Genomic DNA, 21,091 nt, shown 5'->3' on the forward strand with positions numbered 1-21,091 from the left:
AATCTCATTGTATGACATCTGGTCCATCTAACCATCCAGGGGCCTCCTAGGGGAGACAAGCTGTCTATGCTCCTAAGACCACACATGTTTTTTGGATTTGTAAAAGGCGGGGAAAAATATTACATGAATAGCTGGGTTTCTGTCTAGGGAGAATTTTTGTTTTTTAAAAAATATAAAGTGATACATTAGGTCAAAGTTAAATAAACTCCTGCTAATCAGGGTCTATGCAAAGGCAAAACGGAATGATGGACAGTGTGCTGGGCAAGTTTCGAGTACATTCTTTCTTAACTTGCTGTTTTACCACGAGCAAATCTGTTAACCTCTACATGTTTCTGGCACTTTCTAGGACTGGAATGAAAGGATATTCAAAGAAGGAATTCCCACACAGGGAGTTCCCCACTGAAAGGTCCTTTAAAGAAAGCTAAGTGGTATTAACAATAGTCACTGTAAAAAAAAAAAAAGGGCAACTTTTAAATGCATTCTGGTAGAAAACCCAAGAGGCAATCTCACACAAATCAGCAGGCCTAAGATTTAATTTATCTGACAATTTCCAATTATCCCTAAGATCTTCAAGTAAGGACACGATGTTTCTGTAATCAGGATGGTCCAGAAAATACAAACTCCAAATGTTTTGAGGCTGTTAAAGAAGCACAAAGAATTAAGAGTTTTAGGAACCGGGGTGGGGAGTGGGGAGGTTGGGACAGTGGGTGAGGTGGGCGAGGGGAGCAGGGGAGGAGAGAAATAGAGCAAGGAAGCAGTGCTAATAGGCTGCTGCTAGGTTCATTATAAATTTGATTCAGTAATAAATAATTGGCTTTGCATATCAAATACAAATCTAGTTTACTAACTGATTTCAGAGTGGTTAAATTAAATCCCTTCAATAGATATTTATAAAATATTCTAGAAAATTTTTTACATGTAAAATTTTGAGAATTTGCAGATTAACTGACAGGAAAGATGGGGAAAAGAGCTTGAACAGAAGGGGAAGCCCTCAAAATGAAGTTTTGACAATACAATCTCAGATGGTGCCAGTGGGGAAGAAAAGGGGGAAAATGCTTACGAGAATGTTGCGCCGTTATAAGGGAGTTTTTAACGAACTCAGACAACTGAGCTTAAGCGCAAAAAAGATGCAAATAAAGGCACAAAACTGAGGGAGACCTGTGAGAATAGTGCCAACTGTCAAGAGTGAGCTAAGGCTTATGAGAAACGTGTAACAAAAAGAGCCAGTGGAAGTAGACAGACAGTCAGGAAAACACCCAATCCATGCTGAGGGAATAACTCTGGGCAAGCCACTCAGGCGGTCAAGCTGCCCGTCTGTGGTAGTAGAGGGAGACCAAAAATAAAAGGTCTTGGTCACAAAAACAAAAAAAAAAAAAACCCAAAACAAAACAAAACAAAAAAAAACAAGCAAAAAAAAACCCAAACAAACAAACAAGGAACAGCTAAAACCTCCTGCTCAGCGGCAGATGGTATAATGTGTCTTTTAAAATCAATCAACATGAACATTTCCATACACAAAGAAAAGAAGAAGAAAAGGACTGGAAATGAAACCATGAATCTATCAACTACAGCTTGTTTTTTTCTAGGTATATATGCATTTAACATGGTAGTTACAACAACTCCCTGCTTCTCTGCATCATCTTCCATGAATTTTAACAAAATGTTTCAACGGTATTTTTGTCTTGTTTCTTCATTTTTTGTTGTCACTATCACTCCCCTTTACCCTTATCCTCTTTCTCTCTCAAAAAGCCCTCGCTTGTAACAAGCATGGTTAATAAAACCAAATCTACACATGGGCCATGTCTGAAAATGTCCGAACCAATTATGCACCACTAGTCTAGATGGCATAATGTTAAGAGATTCAAATGATCCTTTGCTTCCATCATCACACATGTCTATCATAACTATATGTGTATACCCTAAGGCTCTGTCTGACTCCCTTCTCTCTCTATACTATCTCATTCAATGAGCTCATTAGCTCCCATGCATTGAACTATCATCTCCATGTAGATGATATCCGAGATCCATATATTCAGCCTTAGTCTTACCCAATCCTACTCACCAGATGCCTTCTGGGCATTTAGAATGGAACAGCCTATAACCCTCCTCCCTTACATGCTCAAAATCAAACTTGTCTTTACCCTCACATTTCCCCTTTTTCATAACTTTCCTTTCTGTTCAGGGTCTCCTTCCAGTCCCCCAGGCTCACAATCTAGGAGTCATTTACATACAAGTCCTCACTCTCACTCATGCTCTCAACCCTGAATCCAATTAGTTCCCAAAATTTGTTGATTCTACTTCTGAACACCTCTTGCATCTGACCCCTCTCTCTACTCACATGACCACTGCCCTCCTTCAGAGGCCTCATCACCTCTTTGCCTGGACTACTGCAACAGTTTTCTAAGTGGTCTCCTTATCTCAAGTCTTTCCACTCTTATCTGTCTTCCACACAGCTACCAAAGTGCTATTTCTAAAGCACAGTTCTGACCACATCATTCCCATGTTTAAAAAAGAGGCAGTGGCTCACTACTGCTGCTAGAATAAAATACTACTTGGGCATTTAAAAGCCTTCACAATCTGGCCTCAGTGTACCTTTCCAGGCTTATTAGCTATTACTCCTGTTCATTTTAAATTCTAGCCAAATACAGCCTCTCCTCTTGTGTCCCCCTGCCAACACTCACACCCACACCCCCATCTGGCTCCTCAAACACCACATTCCATGCTCTGTGTCTTCTCAAAGGCTGTCTGCCCTGGCAATGCATTCCCTCCTCACTTTTGCTTCTAAGAATCTTTAACTTAAGTACAACCTCCTGCTTGAGGTCATTCTTATTCCTCTGGCTGCTAGAACCTCCTCCCATCTGAAATTATTTTCTATGTATTTCTATGTGTACATGCAAATACCTCTTCCCAGTAGAATGTAAGCTCCTTGAGGGCAAGGACTAGTCTTAGTCTAAATAATTCTGTAGGAATCTTGGAGAAGGGAGAAAGGGCTGAAGCATTTGAAAAAGTTAAGTGTTATTTCAATTTGCAAAATGGGAAGTGAATTCTTGCAAACAGAAGATGGGTGATCTTGATGTCTCTGTTCAGGAAAATCCTACAATGAATTATTAAATAGCTGTCTTATGAATAATAAGGAAAACAGTGATCACTAGGCATTCGTAAGGGTCCATTATGAACAAGTCATGATGGAGCAATGTAATTTCTGTTATTGACAGAAGTGATAAATCTATTGATCAGAAGAAATCTGTAGAAAAAATATAGCAGGAATTTTTGTCAGGCATATGATAAATCTTTAAAGATAATTTTGGTGACAAAGAAAGGGGAAGGGAAGGGAAAAGGGGTGGGGGGAATAAGGATTTATGAGATGCTTACTATGTGCCAGGCACTGTGCTTAATGCTTTTTACAGAGGTTATCTCTTTTGGTTCTCATGACTACACTGTGAGCGAGGTATTATTATTCCCCTTTTACAACTGAGGAAACTTGAGACAAACAGGCTAACTTCCCTGGGGTCACACAGCCAGTAAGTGTCTGAGGCCAGATTTGGACTCAGGTCTTCCTGATTTCAGACCCAGCCTTCTGTCCACTGAGTTAGCAGCTACTTTTAACAAGATTGCTAAGAAGAATCATTGAGGTTTGTCTAAAGATTTAGGGTTTGCAATCACTTTCCCTTTTCAACCCTGAGGTAGGCAGTGTATTAGTTTTTCCTTTTTTGCAAATGAGGAAACTGAGGCTCAGAGGGATCAAGTTACTTGCTCATAAGTCATGAAGCTGGTAAGTATCATAGTCAGGATTGGGACAAGGGGAAGGAAGGAAGGAAGGAAGGAAGGGAGTACATAACACTTGACAACAATGACTTAATTGAGGAGGAAATAGAATAATTCTTCTTCATGTCTCCAACAGAGCAGGGGCCAATGGGTAAAAGTTATACGGAAGCAGATTTTAGATCAATATGAGAAATTACTTTCTTACAAGTATAATGGGCTGTTTTGCAAGGTAGTAAGTTTCCTATTATTGGTGGTACTCAAGCAGAAGCTTCATGAATCTTTGTGAAGGGTCTCATAAAAGGGGTTAATGGATCACACAGGGAGCTGCACTTAAATGACTTCTAGATTATCCTCTAAGATTCTATGAGTCTGTTTTGTCAAGGATAAAGTTAGGATATGAATCTTTAATGTCAGAGCATTTGCTATATCCCATTGTAAGGTAATCTCTTAGACATGCAATATAAAATTTTCTATGAGGTTGAAGTTTCAAAGTAACAGACATTTGAAAATAGTAAAAATCAAATAATTCTGGCAAAAATGCTAAGCTATCATTTTCAAAAAAATACAAGTAGAAAAAATATATTTCTATAATTCTTTCTTTCTATGGAAAATATAACTGTGGAGAGGTTAGTACAAAGTTTCACACGGCTGTCATCTTGACATGAATATCAAAACGTCCAAGTAAAATATTTCAGCATTCCTGATATAACTAACAATTCCCTAGGTTGGTACCTCCAGGTCTACAAGTGTTATATAATTCTAAGTATATTGGAAAGATTTTTCTTGCTTGCCTTGAAATATATAAGTTTCCCATATTTATACTGACCTTAAACTCACTGCTTTTTTTTTGGAAAGCTGGAGAATTGTTTTTCATTCTGGGTAGAATTTTTTATCACAATGACACGGATGCTGTACTTGGTATTCTATCACAGAAAATACCACTGAAAAGTACAGGATTGGGTAAAAATAAAGTTTGTCTAATGCATTTTGTAGGAAAAATACAATTACGATACTTTTTCTATTGACTTAAGAGAAATTCTTCCTTATACTTCCATGCACAGAAATCATTCTCTCTCTCTCTCTCTCTCTCTCACACACACACACACACACACACACACACACACACACACACAGTATCTTCTTGGATATGCCACCACATTTTAAAATGTCATTAGCTAAGGGGATTGCAAGTATCCTCAGCAGCTAAGCGGGGTCAAAGACCTGATTTAAATGAGCCATAGTCTTTCCCTGGAAAATGATCAATTCCATTATTTATTATCTGGGTACAGTACAAAGATTAGTATGTCTTTTTCCTCCATTTCAATCCCCTTGAAAACTAACCTATAACAACATTTTCATTAATGTTTGTGACAACAGATTTAGGGATTTTAAAGAGTTTTGAGGATTATTAATTTTAAAATATAGGTTGTAGTTATTAAGGAATTAAATGAAAGATCAAAGGTCATAGGCATGTTTTTTGATTGATTTACTATAACATTAAAAGTTATCAAGTGGTTTTCTGCCTATAAGGACAAAATGAGAGCAGTATATAAGTGGGCAGTGAACTGCTATGCATATATAAAATCATATTCCAAAGTGACAGTGGCTATTTAAATCTCAGAAAAGCAAAACATTAAATAGTTAAGGTTTTCACTCTATCCACAAATTGTTCACGTTATTACTTAATATTTCAGAAATTTTTAAAAAATACTACATTAATTCAATGTCCTAAAATCCCTTAATAATCAAGAATTAAAAAAAATAAGGATAGAGTGGAAGTCTTAAAAGAAGCTAACAGTAATTAAGACAAAGCATCATTTCATATGTTTTTGAAACATCCAAAGTCCTCATTTGAAATTATCTCTTCACATTTGATTTTAATCATTGCTTTTTTGTTCAATGTTTAACTATGTGAGATCAAATCATTAAGGATTCTAAATTAGTTTTCATTCTTTAATAGAAAAAATTACTTATCAGTTCTCTTTCAGGTTATTAAAGTAATTATAAGAACAAAAAAACACACAAAAAAACTTATTTATGATCCCTAAAGATTTAGGCTGAATCAATACTTTAACTAAAAGTACATTTTTAATAAAAGCATTCACACTACAATTTAAAAGACATAACATTTTATTTTTAGATTTTTTTACTAAGCAGTGTCTAAAAAGTAATTTAACATGACAAAATGTCAATGTCTTGATGTAATGTGTGCCAAGAATGTCTAAATTTAGTTCTGCTTACATATCTATATCATAAAATAAATAGAAGTGAGATTACTAGCTCATAGTGAGAATCTTTATACGATTTGGCATAGATGTAAATGTAATTTGCATAAAATGACTGCACAAAAGAAAATACAATTTTTTCAAAAGGTACACTAAAACAATTACCTCAGGTGATGCAAATCCTAAATATTCCCAATCCCACGTTCCACCAGCAAAGCTACAAAGAAATTAGACATACCATTTGATTTATTAATAAAACTATACAATGAAAATTATTAGTCTCTTGCTGTTTTAACAAAAGAGGAACAAAAATATTTTAATATTCCTCTGTCTGAATCCTGTTTAATCAATAAAATTACCCAACTATAGAATTTAATAAACTAATTCCAAAATTTTTAATCCAAATTAATTCTATAAACATCTATTATGTGCAAGGCACTGTACAAAACTGCTACATGTTTTAATATAAATGTCTCTTGCGGAATAAAAATCATGATTTAAAGATGGGTATCAAATGTAAGGAGGCAGCTAGATGGCTCAGTGAATATAGTGCTGGGCCCGAAGGGAGACCCGAGTTCTAAAATTGCCTTAGACACCTACTAGCTGTGTGTGACCTTGGGCAAGTTACTTAACCTCCATTTGTCTAGGAGGCAGCTGGGTAGCTGAAAAGATACAGAGGTGGGCCTGGAGTCAGGAAGGTGTGAATTAAAATCTGGCTTTACACTTCTAGGGCTGTATCCCAAAGAGATCATAAAAATGGGAAAAGGACTCACATGTACAAAAATATTTATAGCAGCTCTTTCTGTGGTGCCAAAAAATTGGAAATTGAAGGGATGCCCACCAATTGGGGAATGGCTGAAGAAGTTGTGGTATATGAACATAATGGAATACTATTGTGCTACACGAAATGGTGAGCAGGCAAACTTCAGAAAAACTTGGAAAGACTTGTATGGACTGATGCTGAATGAAGTGAGCAGAAGCAGGAAAACATTGTACAAGGTAACAACCATGTTGTGTGATGACTAACTTTGATAGACTTAGCTCTTCTCAGCAATGCAAGGATCTAAAATATCTCCAAAAGTCTCAACGATGGAAAATGCGATCCACATCCAGAGAAAGAACTATGGAGTTGGAATGCAGATCGAAGCATACTATTGGCTCTTTTTTTCCCTTCTGTTTCCTCTTTCTTGTGGTTCCTCCTATTGGTTCTAATTCTTCCTTACAACATGACTAATGTGAAAATATGTTTAATAGGAATGTATATGTAGAGCCTGTATCAGATTGAACACTGTCTTAGGAAGGGAGGTAGGGAGAGAGGGAGAGAAAATTTGAAAATCAAAAGCTTATGGAAGTGTTTATTGAAAACTAAAAATAAATAAACTAAAAAAAAAAATCCAGCTTTAGATACTTACTAGCTGTATGACGCTGGGCAAGTCACTTAACCTCTGTTTGCCTTAATCCACCGAAGAAGGAAATAGCAAATCATTGCAGTATCTTTGCCAAAAAAACCACTATGGACAGTATGGTCCATGGGTCATAAAGAGTAAGCACTGTCCATTATGTACTCAAAGTAAAGTAATATTTATGTGAAGATACAGCATGCATAAATCAAATATAAGTCATAATCGGAATAGGGAGAACAAAAATAAAATTATCACATCATAGTAAAATGTCTTCTCATTTACTTTATTTGTATTTTATGTCAAAGGACATAAAATTTGTTTCTAACTGGTCTTTCCTGGCTATGTTAGGATTTCTTCCATCACAATCTCACTAATTTATACTCATTCAAAATACTCATTTCTCTTTCTCTCTCTCTACACACACACATGAACTTTGTATAATAAAAATGACTGATTGAAAAGTGAGTAAAGACTACCAAAATCTTTTGGTTTTGTTTACTCATTTCTGTCATATCTGACTTTCTGTGACCTCATTTGGAGTTTTCTTGGAAAAGATACTGGTATGGTTTGCCATTTCCTTCTCCAGCTCATTTTACAGATAAGGCAACTGAGGCAAACAGGATGAAGTGACTTGCCCAGGTCACACAGCTGGTAAGTGAGGCTGGATCTGAATTTGGGGAGATAAGTCTTACTGACACCAGGCCCAGGCCAAAATCTTTTATAATTCCTAATTACCATAATTATAATTAATATGAATCATAAATGTACATTATGTTTAATATCATCTGAAAGGATATATTATAACACAGATTAAGTTAAAGATGATATTTTTGAGTTATTCTCATTTATTTTTATTAAGTACGAAATCACTGAGTTTTGTTAATGCTTGGGACCCATACAATATATAATACAGAATATCAAGAAAAGTGAGACTATGTACATTGGGAAATCATTTAAAATTAACAGCTTTCTTCCATCACTAATATTCTAGTTATAAATTCCTCCTAGAAATATAAGCTCTACAGGGAAAGAATTTAGGGGGATATGAATGTGGGTTATAATGAACTGGTTTTTACAACTGTTAACTTCAGCAAACTCAGACATCTGACCACCTTCTGTACCTGCGCCGTGGTGCTTCTGGTGAGTCTGCAGGAGCAACCCCTCTTGCTACGGACGCCAAGAACTCTCGCCTCTTCTGCTGCACAAGGCATGCTGCCCGAATGATTTTGTGTCGAGGCGTGCGAAGATAAGGCCTATTGACTTTTTGCGCAAGGTCTTCAGTGACCATTTCTAGGTCTGTCTGTTTTAGGGGGGAAAAAGACATCCTATGCTAAGAGAATCATACGTTCTATAACACACCAAAAATCTGATTTCTCACTCTAACTTTAAGGCAAAAACTTCCAAACAAGTTTTCTGACTTGGCTTCATGTGATATGGATGGAACAAAGGAAGACTCCTATATATAAAGTGTGTGGTTTTTGTGTTTTATATAATTTTCCGGATGTCTGAAAATAAGAGTGTCTCCTACCTGAAGCCATCTCCTACTCAGGCAAACAGCATCCCCTCAACAAGAAGTCATTCTACGTTCGTTTGCCTACGTTAGCTGCTAGGGCCTAGCAGTCCCAGCTGTTGTCATCCAAGAGTGTACACGTGAGCTGAGGACAAGAGATACAAACACACCAAGCCACTACAACCTAATCCCAAGGCCCTGTATACACATGTGCTGGAAGGAGTGCCCAGAAAGACAAAGATGACCATACCAGAGCACAGAGTAGCTAAGAAGAGTTTCATGAAGGAAATAAGTCTGGAATTGGGACTTGAAGCAAGCTCAGGGTAGGAGATGGGGAAAGAGGATTCCAGGGATTGGCATCGTCGAGGACAGGGTCATCGAGAGAGGATACAAAGAAAGAAAAGGAAGCTGATCTGGTCATAGCCATGGGGCTAAGGTGAGGGCCAGTGAATGGGCATGAGTAACAGGGGACACCTATTTTTGCTTTTAAATTATGATTACTTTGGGAGTTTGTTTGCTTTTGTGGGTTTCAAATGAAACATTTACTTTATATTATAAAAGAAATCACTAGTTTCTGACTCTGTGATTTCATTTTAAAATGCAGTCTCTTATCTCTTTAAAAAAGAGGTTAAATTTATGGTACTACTGAGACAGCCACCATCTCTATGTGTGCTTTTCAAAAACTCTGACAGAAAACTCTATAATCTAGAGCTCTTGCAGAGTCTCATAGTAAAAGTCAGTTTCTCTAGATTTGAACAAACAAAATTTACATTTTTACTGGTAAACTTTTCTACATTTAACAATTAAAATTAAAAACAGTAACAATTCAAGTACAAAAACAACTAATCTAGAAAGGTTCAAGTGTAAACCACCCCTAGTTTTGTGTTACAAGGGAAGAAAATGGTTTTCTGTGACAATGTTACATATGTGCTTGCTTTGGCAGCAAATACACTAAGAATGTTATAATATAAACATAATAATAAAAGATTCATTTTACCTGCATAAGTTCAAATATTTCTTTCTTTGTGCTTTTAGGTTCCAAAAAAAATCCATACGGATAAGAACACTTGAGAATGCGTCGAGTTTTTAGGAGCTCTTGAACAGCATCTTCGATAAAAGTGGTGTCTGGACAGCCTCCTTCAGCTACAAGGTAATCCGGGCACTGTGAAAACACTTTTTCTCTGCAGCTATACTATTACAATAAGCAAATGTGATTTCTTAAAAAAAAAATGTACATAAGAAATGCTCTCTCTTAAGGAAAATTAACTTTGATATAGCTTTATTAGGGAAATTATTCAGAAGATTTTTTTTTTTAAACAAGGTGAGTCCTTTAAATTAGACGCATGATTTCAAGAAACATGTTGTAACTGTCCAGAGAGACTGTTAGCTTGTAGGAACCAATTTAGACATTTTGGTTTTTTCAATGGCTTTTTGACCCTAAGAATCACTTTATTCAACCTCAAATTATCTCTGTCTCAAATGATTCCTGAGGAACTTTGCTATTTATAAATTGCAACTATTTTCTCAAATGTTTCTGAAAAGTCTAAGCAATAGGAACAAAGAAAAAACAATTTTCTTAATTAGCTACTGTGCAGATAATACTAGAGCATAGAGAAGCCAGGCAGAAAAGAGGGTGAAAAAAAGATCTTCAGTATCTGAGACCCTTGGCCTCCAGACTGTCTAGACAAGGGAATCACATAGATTTCTTTGGTTTTCCATGTTTGCACTAAGAACTTCAGGTTCTGATTAGTCCTTAGACACCAGCTCAACCTCAATTTCTAGGTATGAATTAGAAAAGGACATAAAGCTACATCTGGGGACATAAAAGTAGTGCATTAAATAATTAGCAGAAACACAAAAATTAAATTTCAAAATCACGTGCAGAAAGATGCTAATATCATGCAACAAAACTCAACATCTGAACAATTAGATTTAAGTATAAAATATCTGTTCCTTTTTTAAAATGATCATTTGCTATTTTTCTTCTTATTCACCTAGTGCACTTTTCTCAGGTTCAAAAGAGAAGGAAAGGGAAGGGAGGGAAAGAAGCAGGTATGGGGAAGAACAGAAGGAGGAAGGAAAAGAGAATCCATAACAAAAGATGTTCTAAAAATCTCAGGGCTGTTTTAAGCCTTAATAGCCCTGTGGTGGGAGGGGTTCAGAATGGGGCTAAATAAAATTTATTAAGCTGTGATAGCTTAAAACTGTACTAAGACTTTTGAGATACCCTGCATTTTACCCTAATGAACAGCAGTGGACATTTACATAGCACTTTACATCTATTATATCATCTGATCCTCACAATGACTCTGTGAAGGTACAAATATTATTATGCCCAATTTAAAGAAGAGGAAGTGAGTTATATTCAATATCATTATTTATGTTCATACTGGTCATGTTTTGCAAATATAAACTATATAGGACACTGAACATATATCCTCAAGAATCCTGAATAATTCATTAACAGTTATTTATTTGGACTTGTTAAGTGCAAGGCACTGTATATTTTATCGAGGTAATTATTAGAACCCTTTTGATTATTTCATTTATGGTGTAATTCTTCCTGTTGTCCCAGTACTCATGCATTTATTTATGTCCACATGTCTACATATCTCCACACGTACACGTTCTTAGGGCAGGGACGGTTACACTTTATGTGTGTCCAGCATTGGGCCTTGGCCACAGCTGACATGAGGCTACAATGTAGACATTTTTGAACCAGGATATTTTTGCCTCATTGTGGAGAAGAGTCAGAGAGGATGATTTTAAGTGCTTCTCATATGTTCAGAGCTAAGAGCATCAACAGAAAGATGGGACGGTCCCTACTTTCCAAAAGCTCCTCTAACCAGAGGCAACACTGGACAAGGGAGAATTCAGCTCAGGACACGTGGAGATGTCATGAACTTTGGGACACAGTGTGGAGAGAGAGAGAGAGTGCTTACATGCACCGATGCAGAGCGAAGTGAGCAAAAGCAGGAGAACACCGCACAGTGAGAGCAATACTGTATGATGATTAACTGGGAATGACTTAGCTCTTCTCAGCAATACAATGAATAAGACAACTCCAAAGGACTCATGATGGAAGATGCTATCCACCACCAGAGAAAGAACTGATAAGAGTCTGAATGCTGACCAAAGCATACTCTTTTATGCTTTTTTTTTTACATTGGTTCAAGTTTTCTTCCACAAAATGACTAATATGGAAATGTTTTATATGATTGTACATGTATAACTCATATCGTATTAGTGTCTCAGGGAGGTGAGAGGGGAGGGAGAGAATTTGGAACTCAAAATTTTTAAAAAATGTTTAACATGTAATTGGGGGGAAAAAACCATATTATTCAACAAAACAGAGAAGGTGCTAGGAAGATCTAGTGGGTAGGGTAGAGCCCTGGGAAGAAGGGTCCTGTGCCAGTCTGGGGCAGCCTCTGAGTAGGAGGTGTTTAGACTGGGGCTACAGAAAGAAAAATGTGGGCTAGTGCTGGTATAGTGGGCGAGACCCTGATAGCTCATGGAGTATGTATGTATGTATCCAAATCACAGGTAAGAGTCAGAAAGGATTTGCAGATTAGCAGGTTACACTGGTGCTCACATTTCTGCCTCCAACCCAATGTTCCATTTAAGCAACAGCTGCTCATCTGGTGAACCATATGCTGGTATTCATCCAACAAAAATTGACCAAGTGCTTACTATATATGAGAGTTTGTGCTCAGTACTATGAGGGATACAAAGATGAATGAAATGCTCTCTCTACCCTTAAGGAGCTGACAATCTGGGAGTGTGAAAAAGCGCGCACACACACACACACACACACACACACGTACAAGGTGGGATGTGACAAGTACCACAACAGAACTAAAATGTGTGACCTTGGTCAAATTTTTTCACGTTACTAGCCTTTAGTTTATTGGTTAAATGAAAGGTTTTGGTCAGATGAGCTCGAAGAGGCCTAGAATAGCAGGATTAGAAGCAGGAAGTTTTAATCCTGTCTTTTGAAGCCAAGCGCACCTATGACTGAGTGGCTCTACCTCCCTGGGCACAACTTTTCTCATATGCTAAGCAGGCAATAATGACAATGAGTCGGATCCATTTCCACTTGGGAGGGAGAAGAGAAGACCTTTCAAGAAGAGCTGACATTTGAACTGGGTCCGTAGTAATATGGAGAATTGTGGCTGGTGGTGATGGAGAGGAAAGGTATCTTGAGCAGAGAACCCAGAACCTACAGAGAAGGGAGAGTCATCTGGTGTGACAGGCACAGGCAAGGCTGGGTTAAGGCAGTGATGGACAAGAGGCCTGAAGGAGGCGGTTTACAGCGTGGTCAGAAAATGCCCACAGTGTCACTGAGAGGAGTTTAATGTATTAATTGCTACAAAATGTTAAGGGTCTGAAAGAATTTATGCACTTCTTCCCAAAGTTAGCTTAACTTAGCTATAGGATAATATCTGGCTCCTTACTGCTTAACAAATTCCAAATGGCAACAAAGTATGAAAACGTAGTTTGAAAATCATTTTAGCTATTTCATTTAGAATTGATTTTTAGAAATTTCAAATATAAATTCAGGTTTAAAATAATCAGCGGTGTGAAGATACTTGCTTTCTTAAAGACATTCAGTTTCACAAGACTTACTTGCACCCATCTGTGTCGCCCTCCCACCCCCACCACTACTACTACTCACTTCCACTGAGAGCTCTACTCAGCTGTTCCATCTTTTCTTTGGCTGTTTTCCGAAGGCGTTGTTCTAACTAAAGAGAAAGAAGAAACTATCAGCCAATCTAATTTCTGAACCAATTATAGAGGAGCTCAATTAATCTGCAGCAGTTTGTGAAATACCTGATAGCTGAGCTCATGATTTTTAAATCTTGTATAATAATGCATAAATCTGTCAAGTTCCTGAAACCTTCTGTGTTTCTTCTCAGCCTAGAAACAAAGTCCATAAAAAACTCACATAAGACCCATGAGCTACTAACATTGTATATTATAATAGCAATAATATGACTTACATGCTTTAAACAAAAATCAAGTGTGGTGCAGTGGATAGAGTGCCAGGCCTGGAGTCAGGAAGACTCATCTTCCTGAGTTCAAATCTGACTTCAGATACTTATTAGCCATGTGACCCCAGGCAAGTTACTTTCACCCTGTTTGCCATCTGTAAAATGAGCTGGAGAAGGAAATGGCAAACCACTCCAGTATCTTTGCCAAAAAAACCCCAAATGGGGTCACAAAGAGCTAGACACAACTGAACAACAAAAATGAAAAACAATCTTTAGAACATTAGGGAAATTAACTCTTTTAAAAACTGTGATCCTGTTTTACTGAAGTTAAAGGAAAACTCACATTGGTACAAATATGCCTCCCCCCACCCCAAATCTGGCTTCTACAAAACCTGAGTGTTGCTTGTCAATAGCTAACAGTATACTGACAGAGAAAAGATGATGGAGAATGAAAATGAAAGAGAATGAAAGAATGACACATGAAGATAGCAGTGATATAAATGAATAAAAAGCTGTTACCTGAATTGAAAGAAGTGTTTTGGGTTTTTTTTTCCAACATAGTTCATAGTGATTTCTTAATAAGGCAATATTGTGTGATTCTGTTTTAGACTCAAGTCTTATTGTGGCGACCCACTGTGGCAAAGGAGTAGCAGAAGCTCTGGTCGGTCTTATACCAAGCTCAAGAAGCTTGCTTGGCACATGAACCTGGGGGTGGGGTCTTTTGAGGACAGCTTAGCTTTATTACGAAATGCTTCCTACTAGAGTTGGCCACCAGGTACTACGTTTTCAACCACAGCACTTCCAACAGACATTCTACTAAGGGGAAGAGAAGGGAATCAGCATGGCTATAGTGCCTGCCTGCTATGTGACAGGCTCTGTGCTAAGACCTTTAACAAATATCATCTCATTTAATCCTCACAACAAGCCTGTGAGGTAGGTGCAACTTTTGTCCCCTTGTCCCTAAGGCATGGAAGTACTGCCTTGGTCAAGGAACTGGTGGAACAAGAACACATGGCAATGGAATCATACTTCTTTGAAACACTGAAGAACTTTTTAGTATATTCATATAGACTAATACACATCTACACGAATATGTACACAGTTAGGTACACATTTACTTACCTACCTATCTATCTAATCTATTCATCCATAAATAACCCCCAAAACTAAAACCAAAACCAAAATACCTCACTTTAGGGAGGGCCTTATAATTGAGAAGAGGCCTCTATTGATACCAGTACAGTTTTCAGTTTAATGCTTTGATCCCATGGAGGCAAGTGGGAGCAGTGAGAGCCAAAAAAAGAAGCACACGAACATTAAAACACTATCTAGGCACCAACATAAACGGGACAGCATTTTGGGTTCGCTCCTTCTCACCTCCACTGTCATCTCCTTGGACTGCTCTTCCACATGCTGAATGACTTCATAGCGAGTGCATCTGTAATAGCCTCCAGTCGAAGAGCTGTGCTTCTTCCATTCTTCCAGGCAAATCCAGCAGAAATCATATTTGCACTTCAGGGGAAAACACACACACAAACACCTTTCCATGTTAACAACATGCGGGTTAACTTTGCCCTTGGTATAAATTAGAAGAGAGTAGGAAATGCTGAATGGAGACGGGAAAGAGGGCAATGATAGAAGGAAGAGTTTTGCTATTCAAGGAAAAAAAGCCATGACAGACATGTGGCAAACACACACAGATACAATTAAAAGTTTCATTTAAACAACATAGTTCAAGGCAGGAAGGAAAGCATGGATTGACCACTTTCCTAAAGTGCATATTTATTTTCTATCCATAAACAGACCAAAATCTTTGTTGCTCCTCCACTATCCTTGGCATCAACGGTCTCTCTATGATTTAAGTTTTCAGAAAGAGGCTGATACACACCAAATTCTATCATTTTCTAGAAATGCAAGGCTGAAAAATCAGGGCTCAATACTTGCAGAACTCTCCTCCTCTTGGGTTCTCTCTGGATGTTATTTATCTCGGTGTGGATAAGCAATTTTCCACTATTCCATTATTTATTTTAAATTATTCATACCAAAATATGAATCCTAAGATAACTAGATTAAGTCAAAACATGTAGATAAAACATCTTGTCCGTATTATATGAACAAACAACTGGTGGCAAAGATTTGTGAATTTTTCAGTCTAACACATTTACAGTCCTTCACTCAACAGGACAAGCCTCTTTTGATGCCTCACTGTGAGCTAGAGGTAGAATTAGTTCTTAAAGGACCGGCCAGCATATTTTAAGTTCTGGCATATACTACCAATGTGGAAAGTCTTCAAAATACAGTAGTTGTGATAAAATATCTGTGCTTGAGGAAGTTTGGAGAAAGTGATCACCGTGGGGGCAGCTAGGTAGTGCAGGGGATAGAGCACCAACCCTGAAGTCAGGAAGACCTGAGTTCAAATCCTGCCTCAGACCAACCACTTGACACTTACTAGCTGTGTAACCCTGGGCAAGTCACTTAACCCCAATTGCCTCACCAAAAAGCAAAAAAAAAAAAAAAAAAAAAAAAAAAGAAAGAAAGAAAGAAAGAAAGAAAAGAAAGTGATTACCATGTTAAACTCAGTTTAAGTTTTAGACCGACGCAATTCTTGGAGGACATTTATGAAGCTGTTGAAGAGTAATGATCTATACTGGCCAAGGAAGTACCCAAACTAATTAAATAATAGATCCCTGTAGTAATAAAATACAGATTTTAAAAATTATATCTAGGAATTACTAATGTTTTCTCTTTTTCTTTATAAAAATTATTTAAAACGTCAGGATAAAAACTATATGAAAATGAACACTTTGCTATTTAGGTTATTAAAAGCAATTTATATAATCGCAATATATCTTTATCCCTGAGAATAAAAAACCAAATCATTATCATAAAAAAAAATTTACTGAGAGCCAGTAGGCTCTACGTATAAAATGATGTGGTTGGTGCTGGCATGAACAGCATATTAAACATTACTATACAACTGCATTAAAAATGAATTATCTACTAGCTGTGTGACTCTGGGTAAGTCACTTAACCTCAACTGCCTCTCCAAAACAAAAACAAACAAACAAACAAAACCCCAAACAAACAAAAAAGAATTATCAAATTTAGTCCCAATATCTTCTATGAGTTGTCTTCTACTTTATACTTTACCTTTTTTCATTCTGTAAATCTAATTATATAGTTTACTTTTATTCAATACAAAATATGCCATATTATAAGTTACACATTTCATTTATAAAACACACAGGGGTGTTTATGCGTTAAAACAGAAGTCGAATCTATTAAAAGTAATCGATTATTTTTTTTTGATACACTTAATCAGCTAACATAAATAAGTTTATAAAACGAATTTCTATTTAGATTGCCATAACTCAGACAAAGAACATTGTCTTAGGGCCCAAAAAACATTAAATAGGAAAACACCTACCATTGCATACCATTATTAGTCACATTTATTCACCAACCCATTCAAATAAACAAACTGCCTGAGCGCTTACTACTGTGCAGGAAAAAGAATCATTTTTTGTCGTTTTAGCAGAATTTGCCAAAGATTCATTTGTTGATATATAAGCAACTTCCTTGGAGAGAGATTCTGGCTTACCAAATTTCCTCTTGCTAATCAAATAAGTCCCTGGCACAAGTAAGATCTAACTAAAATTGTACATTTATCATGAAAAAAAAAAAGACAAAATTATACAATAATCAAAGTACAGATGTACTTAATTTTCAGTTTTAGTTTTTGAATTATTTACCAACAGGAGCAATGGTAATGTGACTCTATCCTTGCAGAAACACTGTCATTTTGGAATACTAATAACAAATAGTCCCTTTCTTTATCTGTTTACTGGTTCTGACTTCTCAGTAAATTAAGAAGACTTCTCTGTTTTGATTTATTACGGAGACCAAAGTCACTTTCATTATATTAATCTTTAATTTTATATATAAAACAAAGACCTGAACATTTTAGGCTTTTCAAACTATGTGAGAAACACGGGGCCATGTCCTATGAAGTGATACAAAGGTAGAGCAGACACAGTACTTTTCTGTGCATGCCCTGATCGTTTTAAATGTTTACAGATATTTACTGAATTTGACAACCACCTGCTGCTTATTTCCAGAGCCACTTCCATTTCTGTTCAAATACAAATTACAGGAAAAAAATCAAGTTTACTGACAAAAGCTGAAAAGATGCCCAATACCTCATTAATTTGTAGTTTAATAATAACTATATGTGAGAAAAGAAAGATACAGTTTCCAAGAAACCTGGAAATACTTGTATAAACTACTGCAGAGTGAGGTGAGCAGAACCAGGAGAACAATTTATACTATAATACCAACAATGTAAAAATAAATAATTCTGAAAGACTTAAGGACTCTGACCACTCCCATGGAAAGCCATTACTGCAGAGGATTGATGATGAAGAATGCCAGCACTTATTCCCCAGAGAAAGGTGAGGGACTAATGCAGGGGTGGGGAACTGGTGGCCTCAGGCCACATGTGGCCCTACAGGTCCTCAAGTGTGGCCCTTTGACTGAATCCAAACTTCCCAGAACAAATCTCCTTCATAAAAGGATTTGTTCTGTAAAACTTGGACTCAGTCAAAAGGCGTCACCCTAGGACCTAGAAGGCCACATGCGGCCTGAAGCCACAGGTTCCCCACCCTGGACTAATAACATATGAAATGAGAAATGAATCTTTGGATACGGCCAAAAGGGGAATGTGTTTGTCTTGACCAAGGATGTTTGTTATTTTGGTGCCTGTGAAGAGTTTATTTTCTTTCTAGTCCTGCATTCCAGCTTTATTGGTCCATATCAGTCTCACATTGATATACTAAATTTGTAGGAATGTAGACATTTAAAGTTACATTTAAAGTGAGTCCCATACTTAAGTATTGTCATTGGACTCAATACTACTACTAATATGAAGTTGATAGGTGTTTCAATGCTAAAATATCAGGTAACACTTTTAAAAAAATCTTTACTATTTCTTAAGTATCAAGTGTTTTAGTGTCAAAGAAATTTATAAGTGGAGTACAAGGAGTCTCAAAATTATGTTTAAGATTGGCTTGGTTCAAGGTTCTTTATGTTTATTTAAAATATATAATTTTAAATTTCTAAGCAACTGAATCTAGAAAGATACATTCTAGTCCTCTGATTCTAAAAATTTATTCAGCCGTATCATCTTTTCATAAAACTACATGGTCACATTGATCAATATATTACTATACTATCAATCTGTGCTGATATTTATGTTCTCAATATAAGTGATGGTTTAACTAATAGTTTCACTAAAAGCCCTGAGTACATAGAAATGTTATTTGCAGAAGTCAGGTTTTCTTTTCTTTTTTTAAAGGCTTATTCTATTATTTCAATCAATCAACTAACAGGTAATGATGAAGGACCTACTAAGTGCTTCTTCAGGGTAGGGAGATACCAACGAGGACACTGCCTCTATCAAAGCAGATGCACCTTGATACACAAAAGTGATTCTTCAGGATCCCCTAACCAGTCCATACCAAAGGAGGCACCACACCCTAAATGCTCTTATTCAGAGGAAGGGTCCTTGGTCACTACTCCTTGCAGATCCTCACTGTGCTGGGTAATGCTGGTAAATAACACTTGTGCTTACTTTCCCCTTTTCTCATACTAACAGTTTAGTTAAAAAAAAAAAAAAAGAATCCATTTAATGTGATAATGTACCTATAAAGAAATCATTACTTGAAAATAAAAGTGTCAAACCTGGTAAAATTTATCACTTTATAACTTTTAATTTTTAATCTAGCTATAGAGTTTTACTTTACTTATATTTAGGTTTTGGGAGAAAAAAAGAAGTCTATCTCCAAAAGAACAGAATTAACTTGAAGATGACAAAAATGTTTTAACAACTCAATGACAAAAAAAACAAAACAAAAAACTAGTCATCAACTCCTGATATTTTTCAAACTCCAACTCTAACCCTAAATAGAAATTTATGCTAATTTTATCACAGTCACAATCAAAGAAGGTAAAATTCAATTGCTTAAAACTAATCTGAAACACTACATGATTTACATGTATATACACATGCCTTCTTAAGAAGTAAAATCAAACTAAATTAAAATTCCATCTAGAAAGTATAAAGAAACTTCTCAAGTTCTTACCTTAGCACACTGCATGTGGTTGCAACCCTCATTCTTCTGTATAGGAGATTTGCAGTTGGCACAAGGCTTGGAGTTGGTTAACAACCAAAGACAATTGGCAGCATCTTCATAAGCTTCACTAACTCCCACGACTTTGAGATAGCAAGTCAGAGAAAGAATAAAAGACACAGTATATAAGGTTATAAAAGTACTTTATATGGATTATTTTCATCCTTTAAAAGGGCATTTATTTTCCCTACCAGGACAAAAGCAAATGCTTTATACTTCATTAAAAACATCATAAAAGCAGGACTAAAACAAGTGATACCCAGAAGTCACAACTATGAAACATAAATTGAAATAAATTCTTCTTGCACGTTTGCCAGAATGAACTTCTTTCAGAATAGCAAAATCCTTTGATGTGAATACTTGATTAAATGGTTAAATTATTATCAGTGCCTGGCTGATTTTCGTGGACAAAAGTAATTTCTTTACTGAAATAAGATAAACCATGAATCAGCTTCACAGCAGGCTATTACTGGAACAAATTTACATGTACTGTGAAATGTGTGACAACTATTTTTGAATTTCAGTATCTTTACTTATCTATATACTTGTGAATTTTAGTCAACATTTTGTGATTTTTCTGACATTTTTAGCAAAATTTTAATAACTGAATCAGTTAACATTTGCTTGCGTGATTCTGATCAATTTCTTTCTCAAACAACACTACACCAAATGTATCACTTAAGCAATGTTTTATTTTTGGGGGGGTAGGGAGGAGTGACGCTTCCTAAAAGACTATTGGGAAAAAAAATTCTACTCTTAAGGTACCTTCCAACGTAAGCCTGTGAGGTACATGTTATTTTTTCTTTATGTGGAAGAGGAAAGCGATTCGGGGTGGCTCAGTGACACGGCCCTGATTGACTCCTCAAGATCTCCATGAGGTGGGTAGCCCCCCATCTACAGGTGCATACTACAAACCTTCTAGGCCTGCTCACCCTATGCAACTCTACTTCATAGCCCGACCTAAAATTCTGTGAGCCTTCCTCTATGTCTTTCAACATTTCATGGATGC

At 36.5% G+C, this 21,091-nt stretch overlaps 1 protein-coding gene across 2 annotated transcripts in view; it reads right to left on the reverse strand.

Moving 5' to 3' along the window:
- The window catches only part of ANKIB1 (ankyrin repeat and IBR domain containing 1), a 144,366-nt gene that overhangs the window by 8,646 nt on the left and 114,629 nt on the right, over window positions 1–21,091 (reverse strand). For both annotated transcript variants that reach the window (XM_027847951.1, XM_027847950.1), the window contains exons 11-17: window positions 20,035–20,165; window positions 15,272–15,406; window positions 13,734–13,820; window positions 13,579–13,645; window positions 9,901–10,046; window positions 8,515–8,693; window positions 6,156–6,207 (exon numbers count right to left, since the gene is read on the reverse strand). In XM_027847951.1, coding sequence (XP_027703752.1) covers window positions 6,156–6,207; window positions 8,515–8,693; window positions 9,901–10,046; window positions 13,579–13,645; window positions 13,734–13,820; window positions 15,272–15,406; window positions 20,035–20,165 — 797 coding nt within the window. The remainder of the gene's footprint in view (window positions 1–6,155; window positions 6,208–8,514; window positions 8,694–9,900; window positions 10,047–13,578; window positions 13,646–13,733; window positions 13,821–15,271; window positions 15,407–20,034; window positions 20,166–21,091) is intronic.

This window comes from Vombatus ursinus, unplaced genomic scaffold (assembly GCF_900497805.2).
Source record: "Vombatus ursinus unplaced genomic scaffold, bare-nosed wombat genome assembly UNPS02005459.1, whole genome shotgun sequence".
NCBI classification, from domain to species: Eukaryota; Metazoa; Chordata; class Mammalia; order Diprotodontia; family Vombatidae; genus Vombatus; species Vombatus ursinus.